The 23,480-nt window shown below is 48.4% G+C and overlaps 1 protein-coding gene across 2 annotated transcripts in view; it reads right to left on the bottom strand.

Moving 5' to 3' along the window:
• Window positions 1–5,270: 5,270 nt before the first annotated feature.
• The window catches only part of LOC138503236 (uromodulin-like), a 30,880-nt gene continuing 12,670 nt past the window's right edge, over window positions 5,271–23,480 (bottom strand). For both annotated transcript variants that reach the window (XM_069622822.1, XM_069622823.1), the window contains exons 6-10: window positions 17,111–17,359; window positions 13,241–13,394; window positions 9,004–9,088; window positions 7,294–7,326; window positions 5,271–5,960 (exon numbers count right to left, since the gene is read on the bottom strand). In XM_069622822.1, coding sequence (XP_069478923.1) covers window positions 5,896–5,960; window positions 7,294–7,326; window positions 9,004–9,088; window positions 13,241–13,394; window positions 17,111–17,359 — 586 coding nt within the window. In that variant the 3' untranslated portion in view covers window positions 5,271–5,895. The remainder of the gene's footprint in view (window positions 5,961–7,293; window positions 7,327–9,003; window positions 9,089–13,240; window positions 13,395–17,110; window positions 17,360–23,480) is intronic.

The following is a 23,480-nucleotide window of genomic DNA, read 5'->3' as shown; positions in this document are numbered from 1 at the left end:
GAGTCCTGGGAGCCCATTGAAGGGATCTCATTCTCAATCGGGCCTCTAGCACCAGAAAAATGCAGGATGACATGAGACCGAGCAACCTGTGAAAATAGATGGCCGGAAGATTCTGGGCATTCTGGAATTTTGTTACCATCTGCTGAATGTATTGAGCCCTCACCTGGGTAGGCGAGGCTTTCCATGAGGAAGTATCCAGGACTGCTCCAATGAATTGGAGACTTTGGAATGGTATCATATGGGACTTCTTGTAATTGAGGGAGAAGCCCAGTCTGTGAAGGGAGTGGCAGGTGATACTGAGATGGTCCTGGGCTTGTTCGGGTGAACGAGCGTGATCATCCAAATAGTCCTGGTAGGGGTAGACGTGAATCCCCCCATTCCTGAGATTTGCTGCCACTACCGCCATCAACTTGGTGAAAATCCTCGGGGCGGAGGTCAGCCCGAATGGCAGAACTCTAAACTGATCATGAAAACCACAAACCACGAACCTCAGGTACTTTCTGTGCTTGAGATGGATTGGCACATGAAAGTTAGCATCTTGAAGGTACAATGATACCAACAAGTCTTGGAGTTGGAGAGCCTGAAGGATCTGAGAAAGGGTCACCATCTTGAACTTGCGCTTTCTGAGGAACTTGTACAAGTTTCTTAAGTCCAAGATGCGTCTCAATCCCCTGTCCTTCCAGGGAATGAGAAAGTAGGGGGAATACCAACCCTTGTTCCTCTCCGCTACAGGTACACATTCTATTGCACCTTTCTCTAGCAAGATTAAAATCTTCTGCACAAGGAGCGGATCTGAAATTTTAACAGAGTTGGATCACGGTGGATGGTTTTGAGGCGTTTTTTGAAAAGGAAGGCAGTAACCTTGGGCTACCGTTTCCAAATTAAGACCTACCATTTGTTCAGATGCTGAGAAATTCTGCCTTCCTCCAGGGTCTTGTGGATCAAGGCCTCAGAGTGGCTTAGAGCCAGCTGCAGTAGTGGCTGAGGGTAAAGTTGCCACTGCTGGGGCTGATTTAGCACTCCTTCTTAGTCCACCACGAGGGAATCTTCTTTGTCCCCTTTGTCCGGCAGGTCCTCTTCCTCATCCAATTGAGGAATAGAAACAAAAAGAACGACCCCTCCAGGAAGACGAGCCTGAATATGTTGGTTTAGATTGTCGAATGGAGGCGCTAAGGGATTTATTTGCCGCCTTGGAGGTCTGCAACTTCTCCAGACTTTCATCCGCCTAGCTCCCAAACAACCTCGAAACATCAAAGGGCATGTTCAGCAGTCTGGCCTGCACATCCGGTGCAAACCCTGACTTCTCCAACCACGCAAACCTGCATATTACAGTGCTAGCAGCCATGGATCTGCTGATGCTGTCATCAGTATCCATACCTGACTGGAGACATTCTCCTATTACCTCCTTTCCATCCTTAACTATAGCCAGGAAGCCGTCTCTTTCTTCGCTTTCCGGGATGTGATCAGCCGCCATGGCAACACAGTCCCACAGGGTATAAGTGAATCTTGAAAGAGTACAGGAGACGTTGGTAGATTTCAAGGCCATTCTGCCTGACGTGAAAACCTTACGTACTCAGGCATCTACCTTCTTGTCATCTCTATCTGGGGGGATAGAGGGGTAAGCCGATTGCCTGGTTGATGTGGCAGACTGAACTACCAAGCTCTCAGGTGTTGGGTGCTTGCTCAGGTATTCTGGATCGCTGCTGGAAGGCCTGTACTTCCTTGCAAAGTTTCTGTTAACTGCAGATCCAGATTCCAAGGCTTCTCAATTTGCAGTGACTGTCTCCTCTGAAGGGTTTTGTGGAAGGGCAGAATTGGATCCTTCTGAGGGCCTTGGTCTAGGATGTCAGACATATCATCCTGTTCATACTTAGGGGAAGCTCTGCTCCAACCCATGTACTCTGTGACCCTATAAATGATATTTCTATAGGTCGAATCTGCATGCTCCAAAGGGTAAGGCCTGCCAAATTCCAGTTATGTCAAGGTGTCAAGACCACTAGGCGACTAGAGAGAATCATAAAGGTCTCTCATTTTGGACTGTTCATTAATGAGTTCTTCTGGCGCATTCTGAGTGCCAAATTGTAACCCCAAAAGGAGGGAAATCCTCTTCAGAGGGCTGTGCCTCCTCATATATTGAAGACATAAGACCTCATTACGAGTTTGGAGGCAGCCATGGTGCTAATAGCACTATTGCTGCCTCCAAACCCGTGTCCAGGACCGGGTAGTTGGAATGGGGACTTACCGGGTGATTCCAAACTTGCAGGACCCGGTATGTCCCCATTCTGAAAACCATTCCCCATTCCCATTCGAGCCCCCATAGGGCTCAATGGGAATTGGGAAGGAGCTAATAACGGGCCCGCAAATAGCGGGCCCGTTATTAGCTCCCTGGTCCCTTAGCGGGACCCGCTAATGGACCTTGGAATGCAGTGGTAGGGGGTTAACGGCACCGGCATACTTACTGGTCCCGTTAACCCCCTACCGCCGTACTCGTAATGAGGCCCACAGACTTAAGAAAGTATTTCTTCAGAACAGGTTTGTAAACCTTGTCCTGAATGGGCAAAGGCCTCGACAAATTCGAAGTGGCCGTCGACAGTGTCGAAGATGTCTTCGAAAATGGTGCAGGTTTACTCGGCATCACCTTCGAATTTGGCATTGAGATGTTTGACTCACTATAGAGTCGACAAATTCGTCGAGTTCTTCGACGATTTGTGTTTTTTCAGTGGTATCGAAGAAGGACTCGGTTTCCGAGTCGATACTCTCAACGACTTCTCGTTGGGTCGAGAACTCTCTCAACGTATTGCCGGCTTCATGTACGGCTTCTAAGTAGTAGCCTTCGACTTCCTTAAGTCGTCCGAAGGAGCGACCTTGGCATGGATTTTGTGCGATTCTTTTGAGGGGGTCAAGGATGCGTTCTCTAAAATACGCATCATCTCTGATCTAAAAGCATCCCATTTTCTTGGGGAATCAGATTTTTTCAGGCATCTGATTACCTCAGTAGAGGAATCAGATGATGAAGAGGGAGACCTATAGCATCTCTTATTTGCCTTCCTTGAGGAAGACGAAGACTGCCTCGATCGACTCCTCGATCGGGACCTCTTCGATTTCTTATGCCAGGAGGAGTCTATAGACTCGCCTGACTTTTTTTCTTTCTTCGAAGAAAACTACAAATCCACCCTCCCCACTGCCAGTTTACCTCTGTGCTCCCTGAGAGCTTTCTCTGTCATGGCCTGACAGGACCCGCAGCCGTCGGTACAGTGCCCCGAGCCCAGACACCACAGGCAGACGCAGTGAGGATCCAGAATAGACATCTTCGACCCACGGTCGTACCATATTTTAAAACCAGACTTTGGTGTCAAACGAGTTGATGATGAAGACATTTTCTTACAAATAAAACTGAAGTGCGCCGTTAATAACTCTGTCAGGAGAAAAAATATTCTGAAGCAGCAAAGCTGCTGAGATATAATATCATAAAATGAGGAATACGTGGGAGGACACAATCCATTTGAAATGTATGACCCTCTGCTAACCCCCTTAATGAACACATAACTTTCAAACGAGTGCATATGAAAGTCCTTTAATTGGACCCCTTCAGCTCTTTTGATTAAATCCATCTTGGGTCAATCTTTGCGTAGCATGTTTTCGTTTAGTGGCCACCTTCCAACAACAACCATCAGCGAACAACAATTCCATAATGGATCCCCTTCCGTCCGGCTTCTGTCTGTCCTATGGGATACAGAAACCTCTGATAAATGTTACTGGCGTGATGATGCATCTTTGAGACACATCTGGCTATTCTGTTCTTGTCCTCCATCACATGGTGACAGGCTTCTTCATCCCTCACAATGACATCCTGATCAGCTGTTTAGATTATGCCTTGGGTCCGTCCCAGGTGTTGCTTTTCTTGCTGGTACTTTCTTTTAGATTTAATGCCATTGCAAGTGATAACCAACCATTGGATTGATAGCTGTGCAGGGGACGGGGGGGGGGGCACCAGTCTTTCCAGCCTTGTTTACTGTTTATGTTTGGCAACCCTGTGATCTGCGGAGACCAACAGAGTTGAGATTCTTACGTATACAGCTCCACATTATTCTTGAGGCTGTACAGTGTAAAGGAGGAGCCAAGTACCCCCACCTCAACCGTCCATCCCATATTGCCTATATGTTGGAAACCAGAGTATGCGACATACACAGAACAGTTGAAACGACAAAGGCCAAAAGGAATACTAGAGGCAAGATTCGCATTGAGACAACCATACCTGCATACGTGAAAATATGATGGTTGTTTAGATGATGAGATCCCTGAAGAAGCAGAGCAAATAAACGGTAAAGAAGAGTGGTGACGTCACCAACCATCACCAGTAAATGATACACAGAGTTGAGCTGAGGTATATAGAAGATACAGAGACAAGAGAATGAAGATATTCTATAAGGCATCAAGAAAGTATCAAGGATGTCTCGGGAGGATAGCTTAGGGGCAATGTGCTTGCCTTGGAAGCAAGACTACACGAAGCAACACAGGTTTGATCCCTGGGTCCGCGCTTAGAAACCTCTGGGTATTAAGCACTTATAAATAACTCATCATCTCATATTATATCATAAATGACATCTCGGGATCGAGGTGAAGAAGCTTATGCCACAGAAAAAGATGAAGACATCAAGCTATTTTACATGTGTACCTGATGCAAAAGAATCACAAGCAGATGAAGTAATCTTGAGGCTAGCTTTATAGCAAATAGATTGCGGCAAGCGCCAGTATATATATATATATATATATATATATATATCCTCCTATTCTTCTGGCAGGTAAGAGTGCTGCAAAAAAGAGTCTGTAATAGCCAGAGGCTCATGGAATGGCTTATCTTAAAGCTGTAGCCTCTGGAGCATAAGTGGGTACTGGAGCACTGACAGATAATGACCTTCATGGACTGTTCTCACTCACTGAGAGGGCTCCAAATCTATTGTGCTACATTCTCCTGTGGGTTAGTTGGTTGCATGATCTCCACTTGCACTGAAGAGTGTGTATGCCATCCTCCACAAGTATCAATGGTTTCCTTTGGCAAGAATTAGGGACTGTGGATTTTCACCCATAAAATCTAAATCAATCTACACTGTCTCTTGCCCAACTCCCTGAAATGGATGCCCATATTTAGAGTATTATCCTTCTACAGCAGGGTCACCCTTAAATGCACTGTGCTAAGGAGTGCATTTTATAAAATGGGCACACAATAACAGCAAAAAACATAAGATGCACAATTCAACACAAGGCAAAGCTGCAATTGCTATTAAGTTTATTTAGTGCACGAGAACGAGAGATTACACTTAGAGCGGCCCAGTGCATATTGCCTGCAGTCCAAGGAAATATAATATAAATTAAAGTCATTATTGAAACCGAGGCGGCATGGAAGGAATGCTGTGTTCTGCTGAGTGAAGGCTGCAACCCCTGCACGACAAATGCCAGTCCTGTAACAAAGCTCCCCTTTCCACAGACCTATTACATGTGCATCGCTCTCACACACAGATATGCTTAATGAAGCATGCTTAAAGAAAACCTCCTGCAGTCCCACATCATACACAGATCCTTTAATGGGTATCGGTACCACAAGGCGGTCACAGAGAAATGTATAGTCAATTCAAGAGGCAAGGTCAATGTCTGTAAAAGGTTGCAAGCAAAGCTGAGATCTAGCCCCTGCACCCCATGTCGGATGGTAGTTTCGGAGAGCGGTCCCTGAGAGATCCAGGACTGCTGCGGATGGGAGAGGAAACCCCTTGGTCAGTTACGTGCTCCATCCGAGATCCTGGAGGCTTGAATGCAGTGATGCCTGTTGACCAGTCGCAGTTCCAGGGATGGTTTATGAGAATGTTCCTGTGTTGGTCAGCGGTGGACATTCTCTGTCATTTACAGGAGTCTCAGTCCGAGCAGGGAAAGCATGAGTGAGTTCACCGTCCAGGTCCAGGAGAAGCCTAAAATCCAAACATAGTTCATTGAATTAATCTGGTTCATCCATGCATGCATCACATATCGTCTCAGTTATCCAGTAATGAAGATCTCGGTGCTGTTGGCTTGAACAGTCATGCAGTGTTGAGAGGCAGGCTTCACATCTACACCTGAGCATCAGTGGTTAGAGGATAGAAAATGACATTGGTCCCTATGGATATATATGATGACATGATGAGGAACACCTTCATGGAATGTTTCCTTGGAGGCTCAGAACCCAACTGTTGGTTTCCTGGCAATGTAACAAAGGTTCCAGCATGACCAAAAGCTCTCTTTCACTACCCTTTCCCAACCAGAGTCCACTCCATTCCTATAGCCACCGCAACTACCCCCTGGACACCAGATGTCCTAGACACCTCTCTCGTATCATGTACTAGAGACACCTCTACTTCTTGTCTATTAGCAACTTGAAAAAAATACAAATCTCTCCAGCCTTAACAGAGACATCTCCTCTTCCATGCTAACAGACCATTCTCAATGTCGTCACTAAACATCTCTTATTCAGCACTTACTAAACACATATTGTATTTTCTCTGTAAACCTCCACGGTTATGTCACTATTAATCATTATCCGCTAATCCACAAACTGCTAGCCCCCACACCTGCAACAGACATCCCCCACACTTCTGTCACCCCCAACATCAACAACCCTAAACATTGGCCTCTACTACAGCAATTCCGACACCCATAGGATGACCAGTGGAGGCCCTGATACCTCATCTCATTCAAAGCCCAAAGGAGGGCTGATAAAGGCCATCACACATCACTGTCAGCCCAAATTATGGTCTAGCAGGGCCATGACTTCTCACAGCCTGCCAGATTGCCATTGGTTCAATGAAACATCACTGTTAGTACAGGGGGTGTTCAATAGGAGCCCTGACTACCCACCCCACCCAAAAATAACCAAAGGGATCCAAGGCACATTAGAGCTAGCTAGGGCAAGGCTAGGGAGTGCCATGCAACCTCAATCAACTGAAGGATTGATACTGGGGTAATGCCAAGTCAAAAGGTGACCGTTTGGACTATAAAATGGTGAATGAGGTCCAAAACACTTTAATGACAGAACATGTCCAATTTCACTTGGAATCATTCACTAAGGTTTTCAGTGAGCAGGCAGTTGTGTCTCTTCTCTGCGTGAACCTGTGAAATCTTGTACAAGAGTTCTCACTATATGAACTAAACGGCAAGGGCGACTATTCTTTGGTACAGTTTCCCTAATTCAAAAGTTATCCTTGGGCTTAGTCTACATCTTGCACCTAATGGTAACTATAAAAAATAAGAAACGCAAGTCATACTTACGGTCAGAAGCCCAGGATGTTGGATCTGGTGTCACTAAAAGAGAAAAAGTGGCATCACACATAGTAAAAATGTATCTTTATTTATTTTCACTGCTTAGCTATTCTCATTTCATATCAGACAAATAACCTATGGCGGCCAAAACCAAACCTGATGTATTTTTGTAGTGGATAACCTGGCCGAACAGGTTCGGACGATCCCCAAATCCGCTGAATTTCAACTGTATTCGGGGATTCGCTGCCCTTCTCAAACTTTTAAGAGATTTGGCCAAAGAATTTCAGGCATCCAGATTGGACTCTATGTAAATAACTTGGATCTGGAGATCTTCACCAGTTAATTGAGTTTTTCAGAGAGGTAGGAGGGTGATGTTATTTGGTGTTTGAAAGCTCAAGCACTTTATTTTAGGCAAGGCTAATAGGCATTGATTTCTTTGGGGGATTTTAGAACCGAACGGCCTGTGATTATATTTTTTAATTTTAAAAACATCTTTTGAGGAAATTATCTGTATTTCATAGAAGGGAAGGCTAACCAAGCCTTGCTAGGGATTTTGGGTTTTGCTTAAGACAGATTACACTTTGCCAGGCCAATCTTGTGCTGGTGGCTTGATTGAATGCCTGCTCACATACGATTAGTGGCAGGGTGTTGGGTGCGTGATGCAACACACCACCTGTCTAGATGCAGGAGGATTTGCAGTGGGAAGGCTTGATTGAGCGCGTGCCCTCACACATGACCTGATTTAGGGAAATAGCTTACCTGAGCAGATGAATTTCTATCATTATTAGCACACTTTCAGGAAGAGATGTTTATTTGTTGGTGTGCTGGAGATAGGTTATTTGCTGTTGACTCAAATGTTGATCAGCCTCGCCTCACGTTCCTGCAGTTTATCTCAACCCACAAAGTAAACAGCAAGTTGTGCGTTTCCCATATAGGCATCCAAACTCACTTCCCACCTAAAAGCTCACCTGAATCCCACAAAAACATCACAATCTCAGCTGAGATTCTAAAACCTTAGCTCTGAATCTTGGGAATGGCTTCCCTGTCTAACATAGGATACTTGGATGTCTGGAGTCATGTACAGGCTCTCCTGGATCCACGTAAATCCAGTGGTAGAGTCTGCAGGGATTCTTGGATGGGTTTTTGGGAGACTTGCCCAGGACTCGTAATGGCTACTCTTTGCACATTAACCTTTGTCTCATTCATGTAGCTACACTCCCTTTAGTTCCCATTTCCTTTTGACAGTGACGATGCTGTCATCTGAACTTATTAATGGTCCCTTGTATTATAGACATCCTGGTATCTCTGCAACTGAAGGCATGATCAGACCTTGGGCCAGCACAGGGTCTCAATGTGGCACTGCACGTCATTTATGGTTTCCTGCCACAATAACAAGCAGTAATGTTGGAAAACCATATGATTGGACGTTTTCTCCTGCATGATCAAGTGCTTTAGAAATTAAAGGATGCATTAAACCACTATTTGTAACATCTCAAATTAAAATAATTAGGGAAAAGTTAATGCTGCCTTCTCTTCTCTTAAGCATTTTAAGATGCCCCCCTTATTGTCACGTGTATCTACCGGCTTCAGCGGGAAAGCGGCCAGGGTGTCCTGTGCTGTCAAGGAATCTGACAGCAATAGCGCATGCTCCAGGAAAACCTTTCTGGTGCTAGAGGTCAATGTGTGCAGAGTGGAAGGCAAGACAAGGTGGTCACTCACTTCTTTCAAAGGGCCCAGTGCCCACTTGGCCTGTAGATGAGTCTCCACTCTTTCCGATACGACCTGCGCGTGGACCATTGCAACCCTACAAAACAAAGCAGTGTGTTACTAAAAAATGACAATGTCTGTGGGTGATACGGGTCTACCAATCAGTTATCAAGAAAGGACAGCACAGCTGCTAATCAGCCACAGGCAGGGTGGGTCACATCTGTCAATCAATTACCCAGCTGGAACAGCAAATCAATTGAGGACACGTGTTTACCCATCAGCAATCAAGCATCAGCAGAGGACATCACATCCAACAATCAGCCATCGATGTAGGTCGGCACAAGGATCAATCAGCCAACAGAAACAGACAGGTCATCTTTCAATCAGCTCTCAGTAGAGGAGAGCACATATCTTTCGATCTGCCATCTTTGGAGGGCAGCATTCATATCAATAAACCATCAATAGAGGACAGCACTTTCAACACCAGGTGGCAGCACATGCCTGTCAATCAGATACCAAAGGAGAACAACACACCCATCAATCAGTCATTAAAGGGGGACAGCAAGTACCAATCGGCCATCAGTGGAGGACAGCAGTCCCGCAAATTAGTCAACATGAAGGCTGCCAGCACTGTGCCTGCCAATCAGCGATGAATGGATGACATCATTTCTATCAATCAGACAATGTTCATGGATCGGTTATCAGCTCAGGGCAGCACATTTAGGCTCTTGGTCCTTTGCCCAGTGAATCTGGGCCTTCGCCGGCATTAATCTCCCGGTATTTTTGCTTCTGTTCTCCCTTATAGGTTCGCACTACTTCATCTTTACTGATATCCTTACACATGTTTCACAGAAACACTGCGACACGCAAAAACGCAGACGCAATGTCATCGTCAACGCAAGTACAGAGTGGGAGAAACACTTGAGGGTGGGGATAGGTTGCAGCAGAGAGTTGATACTGGAGTGAGTGGCCCCATATCTGCAGGCCCTCTCCGTGTGACTGTGCCTGGCTTTACAGTGGCTTCTCTACTGAGTTGCTTGATAACAATTAGAAATGGCTACCCTGCTTATGAAATGTTTTTTCTTTCAGCGGCTTTGTGGATCAGTTATGGAGGTGTCGACGGGGAAACCCTAGAGGAGGCGCCCAGATAACAGGGCAGCGTCATGCTTCCTCCCACCTGGGCAAGGGGGTGGGGTTGGGCAGGTGTTAAGCTCAGAAAGAGCTGTCAGGGGGTGGGAAGCCCCCCAAACATGATAAGAAGGCCATGAAAAGGCAACAAAGGAAGGGGCGTGCCCTTTAGGATATGGTAGCACCATCTGTTCACCCAACGAACATCGGAGGAACGAGGCCGGGGGCAGTTATGTGTTTGGAGCAGTTTGTTCATTGAGAGACGGTGCGTGTGCCAGGAAGCTGCCGTGAAGATCAGGGACATCCCGACTGGAATCCAGCAGTGAGGAAGGGCTGGCGTGGAAGAGCACTGGTGAGAGGGAGCAGCACGGTGAGTTGAAGGTGAAGAGGGGGTACCCCTCCGTCACTGCGGCACGGCGGGTTCACAGCCTTAAACGGCACCCTGGCTCGAGGAGCAGCAAAGATCAGAGTGTGGGCGGGCTGCAGGCACCGTCGAAGTTGTAAGGACTGACGGGCTGCAGCGGTGAACACTTGGTATAACAGCATCGCTGAGGACTGGATTGCATAATGGGCCGCTGCGGAGAACTCTGTGGATATTTTAAAAGCGTTTTTGCACTTCTGAACAAAAGTGGCTGGTGGCGGTGAAGTTTGTGAAACAGCTCTAGGTGCAGTGCGTGTGCCACCGCAAAGGGGGACACCAATCAGGGCATTCCAATTGATTTGTGTGTTTTGGGTATTTCAGAAAAAATAACACTCCGCAACAAATCAGCACCTTAAAAAAAACTATAAGGGATAACAAGTGAGGGACCTCTTTTAAAAATCCTTCAGGACACACAAGATGTCGACACAAGGGGCGGGTACACCAGGAGGAAGCAGTGCCGAAAAGGATCTGGAGCAATTTATTCAAATAGCAAGAATGGCAGCAGCCAGGCACGGGGCAAACTGGCCACAAAGGGTGGCAGCAGAACTTGATGGGGAAGTAGATGGTGCTTCAGATGGCAGGTCATAGTCCCCTTTGTTGTTTCCCACCTACACGGAGGAACAGGCCATGCAAGAGTTACTGGCCATTGAAGAAGAGGAACCTGAGGCCAAAAGAAGGACATTAACTCTGAAAGCGAAGGCGATTAGGCAGCAAACTGAAGCAGCCAAGAAACTAAGAGAGGCAGGGAAAGCAGCTGAGGGAGATAAAAGCAGAGGGAAGAAGCAGGGGCTTATTGCCAACCCGGCGGCTCTTCCTGCAGAGGTTCCATGAACTAGCCGTGGGAAAGCGTGAGGGGTTTTCTCTCCTCTCGCAATCAGCATTCCTCTGAGGCCTAGCAGCAAGGGTGCTGGAGGTATATCGATGAGGGTTCGGCTTCCTCCGGCAAAAACAGCCCTCCTCCAGCCCAGGACCACCTGCAAGGGCAGGCGGGGCACAAAGAATAAGGGTTGGGGGAGCTTTGGCCTATAGTGGACTTGGTTGGAATATGGGGGAATCAATGTTTTGTGATGGAGTAGTCAGCTTGTCGCTGCACCTGGAGAACGATTTCACAAACTTGTCGCATGTAGTGTTTAGTAATGTTGTGATAATAAACCTGCAGCCTTTTATGACAACAAAAGAAGAATGTCTCCATCTGCCATTTTTCCAGAAGAGGGAGGTAGGGGTAGCGAATGGAAAGAGCAATAGAATTGGTATAACTGTGGACAAATGCCCAGGTTATGTGAAGGCAAGAGAATTGATCTACCCTTCACACATGGTAGCTGCTGCTGACGTTCAGCAACTGCACCAGGACCTGAACGGGGGGGGGGAGGGGAGAGGTGCAGCTGGCATAGTGGGCTGTCCCTCAGGCACTCAAGTTGCCTACACTCCTCACGAGGGAGGCCAGAAATGGGAGGCCGGAAACAGAAGGGCAGAGCCAGTTGGGGGGGGTGGATTTATTGGACAATCCTAATTCACTAGAAATCAGGCTGCGGATGGTAGCCAAGAGCATTACACGCTGGCTGCAGAAGCCAGGGCAGTCACCCTTAAGGACAACTGGACTCCTTAACAACTGCAGAGTGGCCTGGGATCTGCTCCATACAGGAGTATGGGATGTACAGACTGTCCCCAGTAGGAAAGGATACCTGAGGCGTGTTCTAACTGAGAAGGACTTACCTGGAGTTCACACTGAAGGGTTATAAACCCTGGTTGGAAAGCCCAGGAAAGGAGAAGGCCACCAGGGATTATGCTCAGGGCCTGCTTTACTAAAGGCTGGTGCATTGCAGGGATCACAGGGATTATGTTTAGGGCCTGCTTTACTATGGGCTGATGCATTTGAGGGATCACAGGGATTATGCTTAGGACCTGCTTTACTAAAGGCTGGTGCATTGCAAGGATCACAGGGATTATGTTTAGGGCCTGCTTTACTAAAGGCTGATGCATTGCAGGGATCACAGGGATTATGTTTAGGGCCTGCTTTACTAAGGGCTGATACATTGCAGGGATCACAGGGGTCATGTTTAGGGCCTGCTTTACTAAAGGCTGATGCATTGCAGGGATCACAGGGATTATGTTTAGGGCCTGCTTTACTAAGGGCTGATACATTGCAGGGATCACAGGGGTCATGTTTAGGGCCTGCTTTACTAAGGGCTGATGCATTGCAGGGATTATGTTTAGGACCTGCTTTAGTAAGGGCTGATAGATTGTAGGGATCACAGGGGTTATGTTTAGGGCCTGCTTTACTAAGGGCTGATGCATTTGAGGATCACTGGGATTATGTTTAGGACCTGCTTTACTAAAGGCAGATGCATTGCAGGGATCGCTGCAATTATGTTTAGGACCTGCTTTACGAAGGGCTGATGCATTGCAGGGATCCAGGGATTATGTTTAGGGCCTGCTTTACTAAAATTGCCCGTAAATTGACTCGTTAAAAAAGTGACCTGTGTTGTTCCAAAAACAACTGCCTGTAAGATATTTAATGTACACTATTCAAGGGGCCCTAGAGGGCCCTATGCTCGTTCTGTGTTTTTTTATGGAGATATTTAACTGGCTTTTCAGTGAGTTGGGAGGATGGGAAACGGCGCCAGGAGACTATAGAAGAAGGGCGCAGGCCCTTTACACAGCTTTGCACGCACAGCGGAACTCAGAGCCTGTGGTACTTACCGGGATACACCGACCCTGACAGATGGTAACGTTGGCGAACAGGTAGAGGTAGTCGGAGTTGGTGATCTTGAACACTTTGATCTCAAACCGGGCTTCGCTGTAGTTTCCGTTGTTACGAATGGTCAATGAATCCGCCAGGACAGCAGAGGGGCACCTGCAGAGGAGGAAGAGGAGGGAGCCGGGTTTACATGCAGACATTCAGTGCCCATGCCTAGGTAGAGAAAAACCCTGGTGCCCATCTTCCAGGCAAACGATGCCCATACATAAACACAGGGCGGCCCTGGGGGTCCACTGATCTCTGATACATATAATGTCTGTCTCCAGACCCCATGCTGCCACTGGCGCCCAGCCCCCCGGCGTGCATTGTCCATCTTCGACACAGCACTGCTCCTGGTGCCCACCCTCAGACATGTGCTACCCATCCATGAACATGGGGCACCTCCTGCACCAGAAGTGCAGTGCCCATCCCATGACATAGCATTGCTCCTGGTGTCTACTCTCCAGACTTCCAGTGGCCATCACAAGACACCATAATACCACCTGGACATGCAGTGTCCATCTCTAGAGACAACACTACCCCTGCAGACCACCGTCCAGATATGCAGTGCCCACCCCTAGAGCGTGCAGTGCACCTGGTGCCCACCCTCCAGACATGAGCTACCCCTCCTTGAACACAGGACTCCGCCTGTTGCCCACCCATTGGACGTGCAGTGACCATCCCACCCATGACACAGCATCGCTCATGGTGCCAACTCTCCAGCCATCCCGTGCCATCACAAGACACTGTAATGCCACCTGGACATGCAGTGTCCATCTCTAGAGACAACACTAAGCCCTGCAGACCATCGTCCAGATATGCAGTGCCCACCGCTAGAGTGTGCAGTGCACCTGGTGCCCACCCTCCAGACATGAGCTACCCCTCCCTGATCACAGGACTCCGCCTGCTGCCCACCCACCGGACATGCGGTGCCCATCCCACCCACTACCCAGCATTGCTCATGGTGCCTACTCTCCAGGCATCCAGTGCCCATCACAAGACACTGTAGTGCCACCTGGCCAGGCTTTGCCCATCTCTAGACACAACACTGCTCCTGGTGCCTACTCTCCAGACATCACAAGACCCTGCACTGCACCCTCCCTAAAAACTGCACTACTCCTGGTGCCCACCCTTATGATATACAGTGCCCATCCCTAGAGACCGTGCAGCGACAGTGGCAACCACAAAACACAGCACAAACACTGGTGCCAAGCTCTCTGACAAGCAGTGACAATCTCTAAAGCCAACATTCCCCCTGCTGCTCACCCTCCAGACATGTAGTGGCCAGTCCTAGGCACGGACATGCTCCTGGTGCCCACCCTCCAGACGTGCAGTGCCCATCCCTGGGCACGGAGATGCTCCTGGTGCCCACCCTCCAGACGTGCAGTGCCCATCCCTGGGCACGGAGATGCTTCTGGTTCCCATCCTCCAGACGTGCAGTGCCCATCCCTAGGCCCAGAACTACCCATGTTGCTCACTCTCCAGACATGCAGTGCTGTGCCCATCCCTTGCGTAGCACTGGGCCTGGTGCCCACCCACCAGAAATGTAGGGCCCATCCCTAGACTCTGAACGTCAATGAGTGCCCATCTATAAATATGCGGTGCCCGTAGCTAGGCACTGCTCATCCCATGTGAAGCAGCAATGCCATCCCTTTCACTCAGGACGCTGACACCACATCAGCTTCAAGAGGATGGCGAGCGGCGCCCTCACTTCACCTGTCACTGCCATTCACACTGCAGGATTCCTGATGGAGGACACCCCGTGTCATACTGCAGCGGCCCTGACAGTAGGCCAGACCCTCACTCACACTGCAGCTGTCACCACAGTAGACCAGACCACAACTCGCACTGCAGCTGTCAGTGCAGGAGACCTACTGGAAGAAACACCCACTCACACTACAACAGTCACTGCAGGAGCCCAGACCTCCACTCACACTTAAACTGCCACTCTGGGGGCCCCACCAGAAGAAACACCCATTCACAATGCAGAGGTCACTGCACGAGTCCTAACAGAGGAAACCCCCGACTCACACTTTAGCTGTCACTGCAGGACACCCACTGAAAGAAACACCCACTCACACTGCAGGAGTCACTACACAGGTCCTAACAGTGGAAACCCCCACTCATACTGCAATGGTCACTGCAGGAGACCTACTGGAACAAACACCGACTCACACTGCAGATGCCACCACAGAAGACCAGACCACAACTCACACTTCAGCTGTCACTGATGGTGACCTACTGGAAGAAACACCCACTCACACGCCAGCTGTCACTGCAGGAGAAGCACTGGAAGAAACAGCCACTCACACTGCAGCTTTGAGTAAAGAATCGCTCACACTGTAGCAGATCAATTCAAGACTTCTGATAGAGGAGATGATCACTCACACTGCAGCTGTCACTGCACGAGTCCTAACAGAGGAAACCCCCCAACTCACACTTCAGCTGTCACTGAAGGAGACCTACTGGAAGAAACACCCACTCACACTACAACAGTCACTGCAGGAGCCCAGACCTCCACTCACACTTAAACTGCCACTCTGGGGGCCCCACCAGAAGAAACACCCATTCACAATGCAGAGGTCACTGCACGAGTCCTAACAGAGGAAACCCCCCACTCACACTTTAGCTGTCACTGCATCCACTGGAAGAAACACCCACTCACACTGCAGCAGTCACTACACAGGTCCTAACAGTGGAAACCCCCACTCATACTGCAATGGTCACTGCAGGAGACCTACTGGAAGAAACACTGACTCACACTGCAGATGTCACCACAGAAGACCAGACCACAACTCACACTGCAGCTGTCAATGCAGGAGACCTACTGGAAGAAACAGCCACTCACACTGCAGCGGTCACTGCAGGAGAGCTACTGGAAGAAACAGCCACTCACACTGCATCTGTCAGTGCAAGGGTCGTACTGGAAGAAACACTGACTCACACTGCAGCTTTGAGTGAAGAATCGCTCAAACTTTAGCAGGTCAATTCAAGACTTCTGATAGAGGAGATGACCAATTACACTGCAGCGGTCAATGCTCAATGCAAGAGTCCTATCAGAAAAAACTCACACTCACACTGCAGCAGTCACTGCAGGAGCCCAGACTTCGACTTGCATGTCAACTGCCACTGCAGGGTCCCCGCCAGAAGAAACAATCCCTCACACAGGAGCCATGAGTAAGGGAGCCCAAACTGATGAGATCTCCGCTCACACTGATGGAACCACAACAAGGGTCCTCAGAGAAGAAGCCCCCTTTCCCGGTGCAGTAGTGGCTCCAAGGCCCCTCAAGGAGGAAACCCTGACACACACGGCAGCGATCACTGCAGGAATATTAACAATGGAGGCTATAAGCAGACGCCAGCATCAGAGAGGATGGCTAGCACTGCGCTCACTGCAGGGACACTGATAATGCAGTGTGAAATGTGCAAGAGGACGATTTCTGGATAACCCAAAGGCTGCCCTCCCTTGAAGTTGGCCTCTTAATGTCCCTCATTATTAATATTACTAATAACACTGACGCTAATAATGGCAATACTAGTGATTATAAACATAATAGCCATAATACCTCTTGGGAAGCCATAGTGTAATACCAGATTGTACAGACTGCTTAACCAAATGCTGTGCATTGATGAGTGTTGTTACACTTGCACTGTCCTGTCTTTAAAACTTTATTAAACAGACATTTGAAACAATCTGCAATAATGGCTGTACTTTGGTCAGTTTTCTAATGTCTCAAGTGTGGGTTGTCCGCACATGGTGGTAATGGCACTTGGACATACGGACAGCAGGACTCTCTCCTTTGGAATATGTAGGGAGCTGTTCTAGGACTTACCCATTGGTGATGATGTCATATTGCGGTGTCGCATTGGGATCGTTGATGCCGGTGGCGTACAGGCGCGTGACTGCCAAAGAGAATGACGCAGCGTCAAGGTCCGGTATGATGACGCTGACGTAGAGGGGGTCCTCGACGTTCAAGGTCAGGGTATTTCCGGTGTAAGGGACAGCGAAGGCAGGATCTGTGTAGCCGAGCATCATAACAAATACTGTGCCGACCCCTCCTGGGAGCTGGATATTGTTGACGCTGGAATAGAAATAGAAGAATTAGCTGTCATGTCTCATGTGCTGAAGCAACAGGCGTCAGTGGTGCTGGCTGATATTGCATATGTTACGCGCTATACAAATAACACATTATCATTATCGTCGCACAATGAAGATTACCCCTGCTAATAGCACAGTGAGTCTTGATTCTATTAAAGACAAGGAGGCGAGCATTATGCTTCACATTTATTGCTGTCTCCAGCAGTTTCAACAAAATCAAAACGTTATAACTTCCCAGATGGGAAAAACACATTTTCTTTTTTTTACATTTCTTGAAAAACTACAATTCCCTTAGTTCCAGTCTTTCTGTAGTCCAGCATGCCTGTGCATGTGATCATAGTCCTTCCTGTTCCTGTAATCTCCCTCTTCTTTAATGCTCTTAACTGCACTCCAACAAGGAACCAAAAACTCTGACCTTGTCCACATACAGAGCCTCCTCTCTCATCTGCACTACTCTGCTTGGTCTCCGCATAAGCCTGACGTGCTTCGCCGCTTGATCAGCCTATGCTCTCGCTAGCCTGACTCAGTTGTTCTTCTGGTCATCTCCTACCGAAAACATAAAGAGCATGTTAGGGACGTGGATACACAACCCTATTTCAAGAGAAAATCCACCATAAACATAATCATAGACATTGACATTAACTCTCCTGTGTATCTAGGGCAGGAAGTTAATGCTCGCCTCCTTGTCCTTAATAGAATTAAGACTCCTTGTGCTATTAGCAGGGGTAATCTTCTTTCATTGTCAAGACCGGAGGAGAGCCGTATGCTTGTACAAAGCTCGTCATTACTGTCGCTGCTACTGATTGCACAGGTGTGAAATAGAATGTTCTAAACGTAGTATCGCTGGACCAGTCGGTCGCTTGCAGAACATCTTTGGAACTTCGCGCCTTGCGCTAGTGCCTTTGCAGCCAACGCGCACCTCACGGAATGCTCTCCAAATCTAGACATGTCTGCTCCTAATAATTGCATCACCTTGCGCACCCATCTTGCTATGGTGGCCATAGCGACTGCTTTGTGAGGCTTCCTCCACGCTATAAACAATTGCGTTGTCGCCAATGGTCTTTATATACTCGTATTCCATTATGCAGGCTTCTACACACCATTTGGGGTTATTTAGCAGGTAAGGGTAAACTATTGGTGTGGAACCGGTCTTTGTTCTCCTGACTAATGTACAGGTAACTCCTTCTGGTCCATATGCCTTTTTGTTCACGTCCAGCACTCTGACGCCCAGTACTCTCCTACAGGAGACTAGGGATAAAAGCATTGCTAGTTTCCCTGATGGCTGTTTCAACGACAGGTATCTGTTTACTGGCCAGCCGGCGAGTAGTTTCAGAACTATCTTCACATCACATAGGACGTTGTATCTTTGTTCTGGTGGTCTCCAGAATCGTACTCCTCTAAGGAGACGAACGGCCGATGCGTTCTCTTCTACGGGCATGCCTTCGACGGGCAGATGTCCTGCTGATATGGCGGACCTGTACACTCCTATCATCCTGTACGCCTTCCTGCCTTGCAGCAGCTCTGCCAGAAATATTCAAGATCTCCACTACAGGGGCCGAAATGGGATGAAGATTTCTCCCTTTGCACCATCGAGACCATCTGCTCCAAGCTGCATCATAGCTCCATCTCGTGGACGGTGCCCATTATTCTGTGATGAGGAGAGCAGCTTGTGCCGAAATACCCAGGAGGTCACAGCGTCTTCTGCTATCGTGCACGCCATCAGCAGGAGAGTCCCTCTAAAGTCTTAGAGGATGATATGACCCAGCTGTGTCCGTGAGTAGGTTGTCTCCTGGCAGAAGTACTCTTGGGTAATCGGTCACCAGTTTCATCATCATCGGGAACCATACTTGCGACTTCCATATTGGAGCCACTACTATCATCTTTGTTTCCTCTCGGTGGACTTTCGCTAGCACTCTGTTCGTCATTATGAAAGGTGGGAAAATATAGTGCGTGGCTCCCATCCTCTCTTGAAGGAAAGCGTCTACTCCTGCCGTTGTCAGATCTAACCTCCAGCTGGATCTAACCTGCTCTTCTGAGCCTTCAACGTGTATACAAATTGGTCTATGTGGACTGGTCCCCATAGCTCTCGATCTGTTGAAAAATACTCTTGTCTATCATCCAGTCGCTGGAGTCTGAGAAGTGTCTGGAGTTCTAGCCCGCTACTATATTGAGCCAGCCCGGAAAATATTCTGCTACAACCAAGGTCCCTGATTCGAGGCAGAAGTGCCAAAAATCCTTGGCTAGCTCCACCAGCAATCTGGATTTCATGCCTCGTAAGTGATTGATGTATCTGACCGCTGATATATTGTCCATCTTCAGCAGAATACAGGAATTCACTTTGCCTTTCGTGAAAGCTTTGATTGCGAATGACACGGCTAGCAGTTCCAGACAGTTTTTGTGCATCTTGAGTTCTTCTGCGCTCCATTTTCTCCCTGTTTCTAGTTCCATGCAGGGGGCTCCCCATCCTGCTCTGCTGGCGTCTGACTCTATCATCAGATTGGGTCAGTCTATGAATATGACCTTCCCATTCCAGGCATCCGTATTTTCCAGTTCTGTCCTGGATTCTACATTGAGGGGTTCTGTTTGGTGGTACTTTAGCCCCTGCTGTAGGTGCTTTATCTTTAGTCATTGCAGGGCCTGATAATGTAGGGGCCCTGGAAATATCGATTGAATTGATGCAGCTAGTAGACCTACTACTCGCGCTATTGTCCTCAGGAACACTATGCTCTTGTCTATGCAGCTTCTTATCTCTCTTTTTAAATCTCTTACTTTCCTCGCCAGTATTTCTAAGGTAGCCATCTTGGTGTCTATGCTGAACCCGAGGAAGTCTATTAGCCTCGTCGGGATCTTCTCTGAATTCACTAGGAAACCTAGTGATGCTAAAGGCTCCTTCACACAGCCTGTCTGATACTGGAGCGTCTCTCTGCTGTTCACTAGCAAAAGGATATCGTCCAGGTAAATAATCACCCTGATCCCTTTCTCTCTTATTGCTGCCGCTTTCATCTTCATGCACTTCGTGAAGTCCCATGGCACTGAGGCTAGCTCAAATGGCATTGTCGTGAATTGCCAAAATTGTCTGTCCCAGTCGAACGCTAGGAAGGGTTGGTATCTCCTTTGGACTGGTATTGTGAGGTAAGCGTCCTTTAGGTCGATCCTCTTGAGCCAGTCGACCTGTCTGTGGATATCCCAGAGCTGGTGAATCCCTTCCATCTTGAAATGGTGGTTTGTCACCCAGCCGTTGAGCTCTTGTAGGTTTTTTACGGGTCTTACTTTGTCTTTCCTGTGCACCACGAACATGTTGCTTATGAATCTTGGGGGTGTGGTGCACGGCTCTATGGCTCTCTTCTGTGCTAAGCTTTGCAGTTCCGTATATAAAGTCTCTTTCTCTACCTGCGCCATGTGCATTGGTCGGGAGGTTGGGCCTGCGTGGGTACCCATATACATTCTAGTTGCAACCCTTTGATTGCAAAACTCAGGTGTCGCTGGAAAGTGCGCGCCAGTTCTCCCAGAAGCGTTGTGTTCCCCCCACAACTGGCGGGTACTATGTATGTCTCACCTGTGGGGAAGCTTTTTCCTCTTCCCTGATCTCCTTCTCATCTTCCTCTTGGGACACGCCCTCTCATGGGGAAGAAACAATCTTGCTGCTTGTTGTCCCAGTAGTGAGCCCTGTTATTTTGAGGCCTTCTTGTGGCTTGATATTGACTGGTCGCTCGGCCTCGATGTCGACCAGTGCCAGAGAAAACTCTGCCCAGGAATATCTTTTTTATAGTTTTTATAGGTGCTTGAGGCTTCTCTAGGGAGGAGTAAGAGCCTACAAATCTCCCCATATCCTTTCCGAACATCTCCCCGAACAGGAGTCCCTGCACTACCTCCCCCACTCTGTAGGAGGCTAGGTCTCCTAGCTGGGGGTCAATCTCTAGGAGGAGGCCGCTCCTGCATTCTGAAGATATGGTGCAGTTTGTGTTGCCTAGGTGGCAAATTGCCCTTTGTGCCCAGTTAGTTAGTATGCCTGGGTCCACCTCTTTGCCGGTGTCTCGGGACCTCTCTGTCAGGTCCAAAATGTTGGCCAAGCGCCCTGCAATATCGAGTACCTTTTCCTGGCAGCTCCTCCACAATGTATCTATCCCCTTCCAGGGGTCTCTGGTGGTCTTTGACACGAAGGCCAGCATCTTCGGGTCTAGTTCTGGTGCCTCTTCCACCTTCCCCGGCAGCTCTGGCCTCGGGCATTCGGCCTCATGCGCTGCCTCACTTCCCTTTTGAGGGCCTTGTGCAGCCTCTGTATCATGTATTTGGTGCCTCGTGGTGAGGGCAGCCAGTCTAACGATTTCAGGTTTCGGATATTCTCTGCTAAAACATGTCTGACATCTCATAATTTTCCTCTATGTTATTCTCCTTCCTTAGCTGTTTCTTGGGAGGTGGTTGTATCTCGTCCTCATCGGCTCTGTCTTCCTCTTCTTTTGAGGATTGTGGGGTCTCTGTGGGTTCTTCCTCTGAATCCTGCCCCTCATTTCCCATATTTTCATCCACTGGGTAGAGGGTAGTGAGGCTCGGTACTCGCGATTTGCACTTTAATTCATCCCTTAGTTTCATGAAGGTGTCGGTAGCCTCTGTGGCCTCATCAACTGCCCCATCTGGTTGCGCCAGTGGGTCAGAAGAGATCTCTCTCTTCTGGATCTAATTATACTCCTGAGGGCCCTCTGTCGTGGCCCTTGTGGACGTGCTTGCATTATCGTTGGTGTCCTTGCTCTTCTGGCTTAAGAAAGTCTCAATGGTTGCCAGTCTCTCTTGCAGGGGTCTCACCCCTTGTGCCACTGCCTTTACCAGTGAGTTGCCGAGCACTTCTTGAAAACTATAGGCCAGGTCCTCAGCCTGTTCCTCCACTCCATTCGAATTCTGTCATGTTAGTATGGTCTGGGTCTGTGCCTTGTGTACCTGTCTTCAGGTGTTGTGGCACGTCCACTCTCTCACTGTGTTCTCAGCTTGGCTGCACCAGTTTTTTCCTGCTGTGCAAGCTTCAGCACTTGCTCTGAGCTTTCTGTATCCTGCAGCACAAGTCTTGCTGCTAATCTGGGTAGCTGTCTGCCTGCTGGTAGTGAATGCTCGTGTTTATTTATGCAAGCTCTCCCCACCTAAGGGATATTAAATAGAGTGCTACGGCGTGTGCAGCTTTGCTATGTAATCACTTGCGCTTAACACCGTGTGTTATTCGGTTCTGCCGGTTGGAATATTACGTTCTGTGGAATTCCGTCTTGATTTCCGTGGAGGGAAGCTCCTCCTTTCTGAGGTTGGGGGCTACTGCTCCCTTGCCCTGATTCGTGCTATTGATGCACTTTCGGATTGTTTCGGGAGGTGCTGGCCTGACCCCCTGAGGGTGGGGGCAGTCGCTTTGCCTTTCCTATGGAGGGGCTGGAGTTTCCTAGCTCTATGCAGAGTTTGGCGGAACCCCAAGCATGCTGTGAGTTTGGCACGGGCCGCCAAAGTCTGTATCTCTAAAACTCCTCAGAAAGTTATACTATCACTGATAATATGTGTGTCACGGCAATAAGGCGCGCGCACTTTACGGCTTTAAATATGCTCTGCGTGCGCTCTATGACAACCATAAACACATTTAATAGGTACTGAGTTAGGTGCTAAGGAAAAGTTTACTTACCTGCTTGCAGAGCAGGAAAGAAGAAGAGGGAGATGACAGGAACAGGAAGGACTATGATCACATGCACAGGCATGATGGACTACAGAAAGACTGGAACTAAGGGAATTGTCAGTTTTCAAGAAATGTAAAAAAATAAGATGTGGTTTGTTTTGTTGAACCTCCTGGAGACAGGAACACATGTGAAGATGGAGCATAAAGCTCCCCTCCGGTCTTGACATAGAATGACCTTTATTTCAACCCACTCCAGTCCACTGGAATCTGTGTACTCTGGATCTCCTTATCGGATCCCTTCCTCCATCTAGAGCTAACCAGGATGGTATCCATCACCTGCCGCATGTGCCTTTTCAGATTGCCTGGGCTGCTGGGCACGCTCTTAGAAGGGGAGGGGCTTTTTTGGGGGATAATGGCTTAGTGGTGGTGTGCTTCAGCCTATTTTAGGAGGTACAGCCTTCTC

The sequence above is a fragment of the Ambystoma mexicanum genome, chromosome 11, assembly GCF_040938575.1.
Source record: "Ambystoma mexicanum isolate Mex_15411 chromosome 11, UKY_AmexF1_1, whole genome shotgun sequence".
Taxonomy (NCBI): domain Eukaryota; kingdom Metazoa; phylum Chordata; class Amphibia; order Caudata; family Ambystomatidae; genus Ambystoma; species Ambystoma mexicanum.
This window is presented reverse-complemented; position numbering and strand designations above follow the sequence as displayed.